This window comes from Sycon ciliatum, chromosome 10 (assembly GCF_964019385.1).
Source record: "Sycon ciliatum chromosome 10, ocSycCili1.1, whole genome shotgun sequence".
NCBI classification, from domain to species: Eukaryota; Metazoa; Porifera; class Calcarea; order Leucosolenida; family Sycettidae; genus Sycon; species Sycon ciliatum.
The window spans coordinates 7,957,842-7,972,599 of record NC_088652.1 but is presented as its reverse complement, the minus strand read 5'-3'; the positions used below and the strand labels follow the sequence as shown (position 1 = coordinate 7,972,599).

General features: G+C 48.1%; 1 protein-coding gene across 1 annotated transcript in view; it reads right to left on the bottom strand.

Moving 5' to 3' along the window:
* Window positions 1-14,758, bottom strand: part of LOC135825805 (uncharacterized) — a 51,019-nt gene that overhangs the window by 28,211 nt on the left and 8,050 nt on the right. The window contains exons 3-11 of the mRNA XM_065338428.1: window positions 12,813-13,100; window positions 10,951-11,223; window positions 10,371-10,643; window positions 8,596-8,868; window positions 7,482-7,751; window positions 4,812-5,105; window positions 2,923-3,210; window positions 2,303-2,416; window positions 1,088-1,222 (exon numbers count right to left, since the gene is read on the bottom strand). Of these exons, the coding sequence (XP_065194500.1) occupies window positions 1,088-1,222; window positions 2,303-2,416; window positions 2,923-3,210; window positions 4,812-5,105; window positions 7,482-7,751; window positions 8,596-8,868; window positions 10,371-10,643; window positions 10,951-11,223; window positions 12,813-13,100 (2,208 nt within the window). The remainder of the gene's footprint in view (window positions 1-1,087; window positions 1,223-2,302; window positions 2,417-2,922; window positions 3,211-4,811; window positions 5,106-7,481; window positions 7,752-8,595; window positions 8,869-10,370; window positions 10,644-10,950; window positions 11,224-12,812; window positions 13,101-14,758) is intronic.

Below are 14,758 nucleotides of genomic sequence, written 5' to 3'. Positions count from 1 at the left end.
TTTGCAGAGCTCACTGACTTGTCAGTTTGAGGCAGATACTCAGGCAAGGTACGTTCGGGCCTGGTTTAAATCTGCCAATGGAAAATTTGAAACTCGGATGTTGAGCCATAAATAAATGTAGAAAGGAAAAGGACATATGGATACGAGTTAAGAGTAACTCTCCATCACTGTAACTGGATACAATATACAGACAGAAAGTATATAAGAAGGTACGACTGTAGATAGTATCAAGTTACAGTGATGGAGAGTTACTCTTAACTCGTATCCATATGTCCTTTTCCTTTCTACATTGGAAAATTTATTTTTCATTGCTATCAGGTTCGGCCTCATTTACTCCGTGCAGTCAGGCAAGGTATGTTCTGGCCCAGTTTAAATCTGGCTTTGGAAAATTTATCTTCATCGCTATCAGGTTCGGTCTCATTTCTCTGTGCTGCGCTGATGAGTGCACGAAGGACAAAACGGTTCTGTCCGCAGATTGAGATTGAAATAGATATTTTCTTTTGCACGGCACAAGCTTTGATGTCTTGGAATGCTGGGTGGTAACAACCTACAGTTGAATGCACATATGAGCTCAGTGACTTAAAATTAAGGGAGGGTCTGATTTTTCACGGGCCAGTTCCACAACCGCAAAAAGATTGAAATGCGCAAGCGTACAAGGACAAAGAACACATGATAAGAATTATTGTTTCTGGTGCCGAATGGGTAGTAGGCCAACTGGCACTTCTCGCAACGGTCAACACATCCACCACGTTCAAAAGCTCTATTACACAGGCCAGGCCACATGATAAGAGTTGCGGCGGAGCTTTCAGTCCTGCACTACATCTACATGCAAACGAGAAGTGCAATACGTTGGTGGAGGTGGTGAAGCCGTTGATTGTTTTGTGATTTAAATACAGAAAGCATTTTACGGCAAGGCCCATAGGTTACGAATGTTAAGGGCAGCGATTGTAGCATCGCCATCTTCGGGGGTGGCGAAGTTTCACACCAACGCGAACAACTAGCCAGTAATTGCCTGCAGTGCCTGTCTTCAGCTTGTAGGGCTGGAAATCACTCAGGTGATGGATTCCACCTTTGTGATGCTACTGACCTACGCATGTTGTGATCATGCCACTGTGTCTAGCTTCATAACCGACAGTACATTGACATGTGTATGAACCGGCTATGTTGCTGCATAGTGAGTTGTGTGGACAACTGTGCATTCCAGTGTCACACTCATCATCGTCTGTAGCAGCAATAACAACACACACGAGCACATGTGCCGCGGTAGCGCGCGCACGCGCACACACACACACATACACACACACGGATATGCCCACACACACGCATGTACACACACACACGCGCGCACATGTGCACACGCATGTAGAGATGCACGTACACACACAAGCTCGCGCGCGCGCACACACACACACACACACACACACACACAAGCACACACACATACATACAAACACACACAGTCACACACAAGTTGAAGGTTATGTGGTCGCCATCCGGGAAGGTGAGGATGAGAGAAGAAGAGGGGTCAAATATGGTCGTGTCATCTCGGAAGATCTTATGATTCCCCACTTTCAGCCAAGCACATAGTTATTGCACAGAGCCAAACATAGCAAGTTAGTAACCCATGCACAGGTGTATGTTCGTAAGTAGATAACCCGGCAGTTTCGATGGTTTGTCTTATAACGAGTAGCATCTACATGTTCTATCTGGACGTAAATGTACACGTTTCAGGCATCATTCTTTTTTATAGTTGTCTACTAATGAGGTTTGTCTTGTGACCAATGTCGTACTAACAGGAGTAGACCTGTACTGCACACACACGCACGCACGCGCGCGCACACACACACACACACACACACACACACACACACACACACACACACACACACACACACACACACACACACACACACACACACACACACACACACACACACACACACACACACACACACACACACACACACACACACACACACACACACACACACACACACACACACACACACACACACACACACACACACACACACACACACACACACACACACACACACACACACACACACACACACACACACACACACACACACACACACACACACACACACACACACACACACACACACACACACACACACACACACACACACACACACACACACACACACAGTGACACCACGAGAACGGGAGTGTGGTACATGCCGCAGCGTTTGTTGCCTCTTTGTTGTACATGCTGGTGCGGTTGTGTCACACCATTGTACATGCTGGTACAGCACGAGCATCTGGCGTAACGACTTACCCAGGCATAGCGTTCCGTTTGCGGAGAATCCCTGCTTGCATACGCAAGCGCGACGTTTGCCGACCACCGTGCACACAGAGTTTGCTTGACAAGCGAGGTGCATAGTTGTGCAATCTACACGTGAGAGAGAAAAAAGGGACGTGGAATAGGTTCTGTCAATCCCGGGAAAGACACTGGTATACACGAGCAAGCCTGGTCCATACGTCGCATTTCAAGTGCGGAGCGGAAAACTGAGGCGCGTGCTCCGGTGTGGTGAGCAAACCCTTTCTTACAAATCATCACCGAAGTCGCAACCACTACTTCGTACCATTCAATCTATGCGAGAAAAATCATTCAGGTTTAAATAGTGGAAAGTTAGAGCTCGTGCTTAACACATGATCTGTAGCACCTTATCATCACGCTATGCTGCGCGTACACACCAAACCAACGCACAAGCTGCACAGAGCATGAGTGCAAATCGTGAACATCAATCCAACTTAGAAGCATCAATCTGCTTCCGAAATATCATTCCGTGTGGGGAATATCATTCCGTGTGGGGAATATCATTCAGTGTGGGGATTGTCATTCCGTGTGGAGAATATTATTTCGAGTTGGGAATATCATTCGACGCTCTCACTCACTTTCGCGGATGGTAGAGACTGTAATGGCAGTGTTTACGCTCTCGCCGCCCGATGACACCACAGACAAGCTGAACGTGTAATTGGAATGTGGGACAAGGCCCAGCACAGACGCCGTCGTGTGGTTTGAGAGGATGACAAGCCTCGTTGCCAGCTCCAGCGACGTAATGCTCACTTTGTACTCCACAAAGTGGCCATTCAAGTCCTCCGGAGCCAGCGGTTGCCACTGCAGGTCCAGCGTTGCCGTGGTGATGTTGACCGCCTGGAAACCGCGAGGCGCAGAGGCAGGAGCTACAAACACAGGATGAAAAAATAGGTGACAGCTGGTTAGGCGAAGTAAAAACAGGCCGACTAAATGACATAGCAGAATGCAATTTTACCGTGATCATGGCGATACCGAGGTCTAATCTGCATGCTGCAGATCGCCAGATCAACTAGAAACAGTCCTGGCAAATGAGTGCACGGCACGTCACTGACAGTTCTCTCATACTGCTTACGTTTGTTAGCACATACCAGAAAGCCTCGTGTAAAAGAATTGATCAAATGTTCCACCCCTCACAAAAACCAGCTGGCAAGTGACACAATTGGGGGGGGGGGGGGGAGGAGAGTGGGTGGGCAAGATTTATGGTAAGAACAGAATGTTCCCGGTGTGGTACGAAAAGAAAATCAAACAGAGCCACCCTGTGTATAAGCAAGTCACCAAGAGAACTTGTAATTAACCACCAAGAATGTGCAACTCCAGGCATGGGGTCTGCAACGGCAGAACTTTACATCACGTGACGCACTTGACACTTGTACTTCCTCCGCGTCATAAAAAATTGTCGCTTCCCAGAGCGATTTTTCGAATTTTTTTGTCCACTCGAGGGGCAAAGGTATCAGCTAGAAATTGAGGCAGAGTATTGTCGACGGACCAAGCTTTAGTTTGTGGCCTCCCGCTTCGCTGCACTTGCAGCTAAGGTCGACGTCTTCATCAAAGTTTGAGGCAGACCCTTCAGCACACAAAAATACGAAGAAGACGCGCGTTCAAATTCAGGTCAAGAAACTTCGTTTTCAAGCGATCCATGCCTCCAGGTGGCAGGGGATGAAGGCAAGCTAGCATTTTTCAAGTACACAGTAACGACCTTCCAGCGGGGTAGGGTAAGCAGTTCCGCACCTTCTTTCCTTGGCAAGCGCTTCGCTGATTTTGTCGGTGTTTTCAGACCTGCTACCTTCGCAGCAACATGCGCCACAAGTAGCGCATTTTAGGAATTTGAGACCACTTTGTTCTTGCCATCGTCAACTTCAGCATTTCGTATTCAGGAGAGATACCAGGATTCTTATACCCGGGCTTGCAGTCTTGATAAATGCCCACTCGAACGATGTGGGACGGCACGAACTCCAGAAAACGGAATGTGCTCTGGGGCGGAATAGTGCGGAGCGCGATGAATTTGCTTGGTGCGGAATAGAGCTCCGACAAAGTCCGAGACCACCACGGCTTCAGTAACAAGTAGACATTGCGCAGGAAGGGTCGCACCAGTGTTCTAACACAGAAAACAGCGACTCCGACTGTCTGACGAAGACGAGCCAAGTCACAAATATTGCGATGTGCGAAGCGACAATTTTAATGACGCGTAGGAAGTACACATTATCTGCGCCCTGTGCATGGTAGATACGGGGTGGTGCGAAACCGTGCTTTGGGCTCAAGTGCCTTGTGGTCACTCTGCACCATTTGCCGGCTTAATCTAAAAAACCGTGCCACGTGATGTGAAGTTCTACCGTGTCAGCACTGGGTAGGGGTTGTGCAGGCGATCGCACACTCTCGGGGGTTATGTACTCCTGACATCATGCCGTCGTGCAGGACACATCGTACGCCAGCCACACAGCACCGCTGACAGCACACAATGGCGACTTACCGGCCGCTTGTGTGGTGACATTCACGGTCGCAGTTTGGACGTTGGCCAGCGAGCCAAGCTTCACAAAGACGGAGTACGTGGTGAACTCATGCAGGCTGCCGGCAGTTATGATTGCCGACGAGTTACAAATCGAGGCGGTGTTAACAGCAGACGCCCATGGCTGACTTGGCAGGGCGAGGGCAGAGATAGTCATGCATGGTTTTAGACCGATGTTATACTGGGCATCAGTGCCGGGCAGATAAGCCGTGATTGATGTGCTATTTACGACGTAGCGCACCTGTGGTAGCGGCGGCTCTGTATGGCCCAATACAGGACACACACACACACACACACATAATATTATATATACACACACATGCACATACATGGACATATACACACGCACATATACACACGCACATATACACACACACACATGCACGCACATGCATGCATGCACACACACACACATGCACATAATAATATACACACACACACGCACGCACACACACGCACGCACGCACACGCACACACACACACACACACACACACACACACACACACCACTTTAAGGAAAAACACACAAGGCAGCTGCCTGAACTAGTGTGCAAAGGAAAATTCGAAATTAGGTGAAGCCTGTCTAAGGCGATCGCCCGAGGGACCTTCAAGATGTGGACCCTGTATACAGGTGGTCTTCGGATCCAGGTTCAGTTAACTGGAGAACTAGACATAACATCCATTGGTGCTGGATTCATTGGCTTTACCGTATTCACACTTTTTGCAATACTGGCTTAAGAAAGGATATCCAAATGCAATAGTGAACATTCAGATACTCGATTATTCGAACACAATATTGGAGTATTCGTTCGAATAAAACAACATCAGTTGCATCGCCACTCAAACCACCCAATCGTCGTAGCGACAGTGTGAAGAACACAATTGGAAGACAAAACAGTAGATACCGTTGACTGAAAGAGGAATGGTGAGCCACACATGCTCTTTTCCTGGACACTGCAACTTCACAACTCAAATGAGTTGTGAAGTTGCAGGAAAAGAGCATGTGTGCCCAATCATGAAGCCCATTGCGCATTGCCAAATATGGAAGGTATGAGTAATGCATGTGAGTACGCTGGGATCAGCAATGCACTGCTCAACACCCCAGACGACCATGCCCAGGTGGCTGTGTTGATACGTCGGCAGTACGTATATTTAATCAGAAGTAGGTGGTCAACTGAACAGGCAGTGAACCCAAAGTAAACTTATAACTACAATTGATGGTGTGAGAGTGTGCCAGTGATAATGGTGTGAAGCATGCCAGAGTTATAACGCAAGTAACATCAATGCACACTGTAGCTGATAGTGCTGCCACCTCACAGTGGCATACATGTGCATGCAGTCATACATAACTGCTAATAAATGATCAGCAACAGTGCCAGCATGAAGGCGACACTATATGGGCCACAACCACCTAAAACATGTCTTAGGGTGAAAATTTTCAAATTTTGTTTTCCTCCAGAAACAGTTCTTGGGACCTTACTTGACCTCTTGAAGGTGATACAGGGCAGAAGTAGTCTACAAGTGCCCCAAACACCGCTTTCAAAATATGTACTTTGAAATAGAAAATGACAGTTTTCGCACAGTCTGACACAAAGAGACAAACTATTACTTAGTGGCTTTTGTGGCGGAGCACAATACAACGGAACTAAATATGTTGACACCGACTTGAGCATGTCAACGACATCAGTTCAAAGGCATGGCCCAAGTTCTTCCTGGAAAGCAACACGATGCGCTGGGCGGCGTTGCACTTGCATACTCTTTCAATTCTGGCAGTGACACTTTCGATCGTCGCCTGCGTTTCCGAGACTGCGTCAGACGCCTCATGAGAGCTGAGCGCAAGTAACGTCGTAAGGCAGCCGGTTCGCCGCCTAAATGATTATGTACTAGCCCACAACTTGTGCCTCTTCGCTACTGGAGACGACGGGGACGATTCAGCTTCGCTGTCGACATCAACATCAATGAGATCCCAACAAAAATTAATTGTCAGCGTCGCTCTGCAGACCCGCCGCCACGGACTTGCAGACACCTGAACAAACCTGGGCCATGCACAGCGATCGTCTGGCCCTGCGAGCTGCTCTAGTATCACTAGATGCGACATTGTCAGTGTTTGCTCGCCAGCTACTTGAAGTAGAACGCCAAACAAGTGTTTGAACAAAATTTGAGAAGATGATCGCCACATCATGAATCATGAATGAAGTGCAGGGTGAAAGCGCTCCAAAAAAACATTTTTTTCATTTCGTCATTTCCCAACTTTTTTTATGAAACCCCAAAGACATGTTTTAGCTGATCGCGGCCCATATATCTATCACTAGCACCAATCAAGTCCTACATTCACACCAAACTCAGTCACTGTCACTTGACACCAGATCAGTGTGGGGGTGTTGATGGTACATATTATGGTTCACACAATACTCAATACTCAACAGAGGACATTCATGGTAATCACTTTCAGAACGAAACAAGAAGAAGAACGACAACCAAAGAACCAGCACAGAAACTATGCATGCACGCACTGTACGCAGCACGTGCGAAGTCAATAAATAATGACTTCCAAAGTACAGATACCACAGTACAGATTACGTCATTGTGCAATGGGGTTATGAAGCTGATGGATGTCTCACCCCTAGTACGTACCTTTGACTGATACGGTGAATGTGACTTGGTCTGATCCAGCTGCATTGGTAGCTGTCAATGAGTAGTTGAGTGTTCCAGCCGGGCCTTTAGGCGTTATGCTCAACGTTGGTCCAACTGAGCTCAGTAAGCAATTTGAAGACTGGCATTGAAGCATCAACCACGAGTAAATTGGGAGCGGATGAGGTGTGTACACGAAGGGCATCCTCAGGACAATTGGCGAGCCAATTATTGCTTCTACGGTCTGCGTGGTCAAGACGAACTCAGGAGGAACTGTGCATGTTCAAGGTTATATACATGTTCACAGGTGTAATATACATGCACACGAACGTACGCACGCACGCACGCAAGCAAACCACGCATACACAAACATATACATGTACGCAAACACACACACACACAATTGCCGCTGTGCTGGTGTTGTGGTGGGCAATGAGGGTGTTCAGAAAAAGAGAGCAACGTTCCAGTTCTCCCACATGTACACGTGGACGCACACATACACACATACACACATACACCCCACACACACACCACGTCGCTTATACAAACATGTACGCACATGTACACGTGGACACACACATACCCCCCCCCCCACACACACACACCCACGCACGCCCCCCCCCCCCCCCACACCCATGCATGCCCCCCCCCCCCACACACACGCACCACAAACGCTTCTACAAACATGCAAGCACACTGACACACAATACGTGCGGGAGAGGAAATGGCAGCAAGGGCTATTGCAACCGCAGCAATGGCTATTGCAACCGCAGCAAGGACAGCATATAGAACAGACGCTAGGATTACACCAGCACCTGGGAGGCCATGAGCGTTGCAACCCGGCAAGTGCCTAGAAAATAACATCAGTAGGTCATAATCTAATTTCTTGGACATCGAAATCCGATGGGATGACCTGGGCCGGCGGCCTTACTGGCTTAAGCGCATGCATACACTGCAGTTAACGTTCATACTGTTACCATGGACCAGCAGTGGTCGCGGCTGCAAGGCCAGCGCCCCATGGCCGCCTGACGTCTCAACGGAGTTCAATGTCCACAACAGCACGTTGCACTGCCAACCTCAACAGCTTGTCTAAAATGGCACATACACACACGCATACCTAAGACGCTCAGTACAAACACAATGCTGTCTGAGCCGATCGAGTTGTTTGCAAATAGTGTGTAGTTCCCTGCATCGGCTACGTCCAGACTGGAAATAGTCAGACTGGACCCATCAGGGCGGAGTAGTCCATTCGTCGGGAGAGCGGAGCCATTGAGTTTCCAAACGAACGAGGCGTGAGGCATTGGTGCATTGCCGAAGAGCCCTAAAAGAGTTACATTCCCGCCCAGTACGCCATTCAATGGTGTCACATTTCTCGTGAATTGAGGCGGCACTGTAGAATCAAACAAAAAGCAGAGAGAAGATAAAATAATAGCAATTTCCTACTGAAACACATGCTCAGGCTGCGGGAGCAAAGATTTCTGCGGGAGCAAAGATTTCTGCGGGAGCAAAGATTTTCATATTGACCTTACCCCAGTCCAATAGATGATATGCCAAATGACATGCAACTAGACTTGAGAGGACATCGCACACACGTTGCATACAATTTGTACAACAATGTGTACATGGTAGGCCCTGAACTTTGCAGGAAAGCAAGTCACAAGTACCCGTACAACTTTGAACTTTGTATGCAACTACTCTGCAATGCCCTCCTAAGTCTAGTTGCACGTTAATTGGCATATCATCTATTGAGTCATAATGTCACCTGCATCAGTCACGTAGGACTGATGATGTCATCGCTTAAGGCTGATTCACAATACAACTTTCTGCGCCACGACACGCAATTTGTGACAGTTGCGACAAGAAACTGCCTGTCGCGAGCTGTCGCAGAAAGTCACAAGGCACCTGTCGCAGAAGTTGAAGAAAGTTCAACTTTTGCGACATGCGACGAGCGACATACACAGATGGAGTACAGCTTCTAGCTGGGTGCATGTTCAGTGTACGTGCATAGTACTGCTGGTGCATAAGGATGACGCAAGCATGAAAAAGATTGTGAACCATATGTCGCTGTCGCAGCTCGTCGCAGGTGTCGCAAGTCGCACGTCGCGTCGCAAGAAGTTCTATTGTGAATCGTCCTTTATGTCTTTGCTGCGCTTATCCACACAGACCTTGCGATGCATGTTCTTAGTTCTTTGCTCTGAGTTGCTGTTTTCTAAGCTTCTGGCTTTGCTGCACTCCCTGATGCATGGTGGCTCCGCTGCAATACCTGCTTCAACCACAACACGCTAACATTGGTTACCCTGCTGCCATTTCAAATGATATATCCTACGTCTGTTTCCTGGTCAAAGTTCCGTTGATTTTGGTCTAGTTGTTCGTTCTTCTCTTTTCCTTTCAAAATGAACTTGTATTCCTGTACCTATCGTATTTTGCACCAAGTGGTTGGCGCTGTGCTGGTGTTGTGGTGGGCAATGCGGGTGTTTAGAAGAGAGAGTACCGTTCCAGTTCTCCCACATGCACACATGCACACGTGCACACACGCACATGTACACATGGACACACACGTACATCCACCCACCCACGCACACGCACACGCACACACACACACACACACACACACACACACACACACACACACATACCACAAACGCTTATACAAGCATGCAAGCACATTGGCACACACACACACACAAGGTGCAGGAAAGGAAATGGCACCAATGGCTATTGCAACCGCAGCAAGGACAGCATACAGAACAGATGCTAGGATTACACCAGCACCTGGGTTGCCATGAGAGTGGCAGCCTGGCAAGTACCTAGAAATCACTTGACATTAGCAGATAGTATTCTACCCTGCACTGCAAACCTCAACAGCTTGTCTAGAAAGGCACGCATACATACCTAAGACGCTCAGTACAAACACTATGCTGTCTGAACCGATCGAGTTGTTTGCAAATAGGGTGTAGTTCCCTGCATCGGCCACGTCCAGACTGGAAATAGTCAGACTGGATCCATTGGGACGGAGTAGTCCACTCGTCGGGAGAGCTGCGCCGTTGAGTTTCCATGAGAACGAGGCGTGAGGCATTGGTGCATTGCCGAAGAGCCCTGCGAGGGTTATGTTCTGTCCCCTCACGCCACTCACTGATGTAACATTTCTCGTGAATTGAGGTGGTACTGCAGCATCAAACAAACAAAAAACAAAAAAGAATAGCATTCTATGGTTTGAACAGGCGGCAAGGTGACAAAAGTTTAAGGATGGCAATAAACAGAATCTGTTATTTCAGTTATTTCTTTGTCCATCACCACTTTCTCTAGAACTTGTTCGAGATATCTCAATAAAACCTTCGCAATGTTGCGCTTCAGCTGATTCTGTTTATTGCCATTCTATGGTTTGCTCGGAGACAAGAACGTTCAATATAACGCACACACACGGGCAACCCACGCAGCTTGTCCCAAAATAGATACACCGGCTTGTACATACCTAAGATGCTGACGATGAACTCCATGCTGTCTGAACCTGCAGAGTTGTTCACGAATAGTATGTAGCTTCCCGTATCGGCTGCGTCTAGACTGGGTATCGTCAGGTTGGACGACTTGACCAAGTGCGAGCTGTTTTTCGAAAGGGCAACGCCATTGAGTTCCCACCTATACCAGGTTGGTGACGTTGGCATGTTGTTGAACTGGCCCACTAGCTTAACACTGCTTCCATACACACCACTTACTGACGTCACATTGCTCCTGAATTTGGGAGGCACTGCGGTATAAAAAAAACACATAATAGCATTCTCTCTACATTTATAGCACTGCACTCACATTGTTTATCATTTCAATATCAGTCAAATCCATGCTTACAATGAAGACTGCGTGTGAAGCACAAGTTGGCGTGTTCAGGATTTGGCTGAGGGGGGGTGGGGGAGGGGGGGGGGGGGGAGGGGAGGGGAGGGGGGAGGGGAGGGGGGAGGGGGGGGGGGGAAGATGACATCATGTCACAGTTAAACCTGTCTAAGACGACTGCTCAAGGGACCCTCAAAATGTGGTCCCTGTTACCAGGTGGTCTCTTTATCCAGGGTCAGTTGACTGGAAATAGCATTCCGTGGTCCTGGGTCCAGTGGTCTTCTTTAACCCGCTCAGTGCCGCCGGAGCACTTACTACACGGTTGGCCGGCACGCACGCTGACACACTGGACGCAATGCTCACATTGAGTACTAGAAACATTGCCATTTCCCTCGCCGGTATTGGATTTCCATCGTCTTAGGCTCTCTGGAAAGCCGAGGATCTCCCCTGTCGATCCATGGTGGTAAGTGCTCTGTAGGCGCAGTAGAACGTCCTACAAACACTTCGAAAGCCGCTCCATTGCGTCTTTGCAGTGCTATTCTACACTCAGCGACAATTTCTTTCGATTTGCAGCTCATAGTCAATGGACAGCGACGATTCAAACACCAGCAGAATCAGCCTGTTCTAGCGCTCATGTTGGCGAATGTCATGCATGGGCTGTGCACTGGGGAAATCCCCCGTAATCAAACACCTCGTCAACTTTAGCATGCAGTGCGTCATAGCCATAGGCTTGAAATTTTAACTGCACCCGTTTCCCCGACTTCGAGCTTCGGTGCTTGAATATTTTACTTCGCGTTATAGGACGAGATATCTCGTCCTGAAACACCCACCCTGAATGGCCAAGGACGAGATAACTCGTCACGCACACGGAGCATATAGAAACGAGCATACTTCACTGTTCAAACAACTATAACGCCGGCCTCCCTACTTCAAATTCAACATATAACGGCTCATTGGAAAGCTATAGAACGCAACTTTCCAACTGTGTATCAATCGGATACAGCAACCTGGTGCTTTTTCAAACACAGGTCGAAATTTTTGAGGGAGCCCCCCCCCCCCCCCCAAACCCACCACTGAGATGTGTGTGTGTGTTTTTGAAAATAATCCAGGTGCGGTTTTATACTCCGGAAAATACGTTATCCAGTGGATGGACAATGAGTTTGCAGCAGCAAAGAGTGGCAAGCTAGGCACGGGTTCATGCCTTCCGCCCCAAAACATCATCAGATCACTGCCAGTCAGCTAGCAAAGGGGTTTGAATGTATATCAGGTAATGCTGGTGAGAGAGGGTCTCAGCTTTTGTGTGCAATTCATCGGCCGAGAATGCAATGAGAAAGGTAAGCACCTGGCGAGAAGTGCCATAGGTGGCAAAAACCAGGATGACCTGAGACCTCTAACTCCGCATGTAGCGAAGCAACAGGTACAGTTGGTCAGCCCTGCATCAACGTTTCTTGCACAATGGCAGTTTTCTTACGCACGCTCCGAGCAAAACGTTAGCAGGGTCAAACTCACCGAGGACTTTCAGAGTGAAGGGGACGTTCAGCTGACCAACCCCGTTAGTGGCCGACAATTGATAGCTGCCGTTATCCGACAGCTGCGCCGACTTGATTACATATGATGCGCTGGTCACGGGGCCGACTGGTGTTGTCCTGTTCAACTCCACACCCTTGCCATAGAACCATGTCAGCAGCGGGCTAGGGTTGGGAGGGCTCACAAACTGAACAGTGAAGGTGACGGTGGAACCTAACACAACGGTCAAATTACTTGCTGATCCGGTGGGTGACTTCAGTTTCGGCGGTACTGAGCAGATGATGAGCACAACAAAAAAAGGAAGAACAAAAACGCACTGCAGGGGACTAACTCCACGGCATGCCCTACTGTCCTAGCTATGGGCAGAGAAGAGACCTCAAAGTGCTGGCAAGCTCCATGTATTCGCAAACATGTGACGGTCTAGACCAGGGGCGTCGGACACGGTACGGTCATAATGGTATTGACCGTACCACTTTTTGCCCCAGGTACCCCGTGAGGACACTTCCGTAGACGATATTGATAAACTCCTTCAGACAGCTGGTTCGCTAATACATAGCTCATCAGTGAAGGTAGATGTTGAATGATTAAAAATATAGACCAAACTGCTATTATATAGGGGGGTTCCACATACAAAACTGGCATAGCTGAGGTGATAACGCGGGAAAAAGAAAAGTGTGAAGTACTGTTGACGCGCATGGGACATGCATGCAGCGTCGGAAATTCGGCGCGGAAAATCAATCACTATTCAAGGCAGAAATAACGTGCCAGAATCAGAGTTCGCAGGTCTTCATGGCGCTCGGACAACTGCAATACTAGTACACAGACTCTCACTAGCTACATAGTACTCTGATTCTGGCACGTTATTTCTGCATTGAATAGTGATTGATTTTTCGCGCCGAATTTCCGACGCTGCATGCATGTCCAATGCGCGTCAACAGTACTTCACACTTTTCTTTTTCCCGCGTTAGCACCTCAGCTATGCCAGTTTTGTATGTGGAAACCCCCTATATAATAGCAGTTTGGTTTATATTTTTAATCATTCAACATCTACCTTCACTGATGAGCTATGTATTAGCGAAACAGCTATCTGAAGGAGTTTATGAATATCGTCTACGGAAGTGTCCTCGCAATGGTGATGGTTGTGTGCAGGAGGGTCTAGTCGGCTAAAGAGCGCAGTTTAATGGTGGAGGTGACCAACAGGTACCCCGTGAATCAATAAAATACACTGATCTGGGATCCAAATTTCCAAAATTTTCGGCTCAGCCACCCCTCCCACACGAGTAAATTGTACTTCATATGGCTGACCGTACCACACTAAAATATCTTCCGACCCCCCTGTATACGCACCCCGCTCGTGCATCACACGCATGACAGTGCATGCATCGGAGGACTTGCAGACTGAAAACCAGTGCATGCTCACACTGGCTGCGTTCAATTATGAACTTGAATCGATTCATGAATCCATTCGCATGAATTCAAGTCGTTCGATTTTCATGTCATGAGCCATGGAATTGGTTCGGAATCCATTCACCCTATTCACATCTGGTGATGTGAATAGCGCGAATCGATTCATGAATTGATTCAGGGGCATAATCGAACGCACTCACTGGTGGTGCGAGCAAACCAGAATGCCAGTTCACTAGCCATCCATCTCCGTAGGCCATTGAATAAGGGAGACTGCATACACGTCACATGCCTATTTTCAAGGTGTTGCCAGCATTTGGCGAATCAGAGCAGCACCATACCAATGCAAAGTGGCAAAGTGCTACACACTTGGGTATGTATGTATATATGTAAGTACACACACTTGAGAGGGACGAAAAGCGTTTCTTCTGTAACTCTGAGTTTCACGGTTTTAACCGATCATCAGACAGCAACTTGACTACAATTTTCAGAAGATAAGATTGATATAGGCTGCAAGCTTGGAT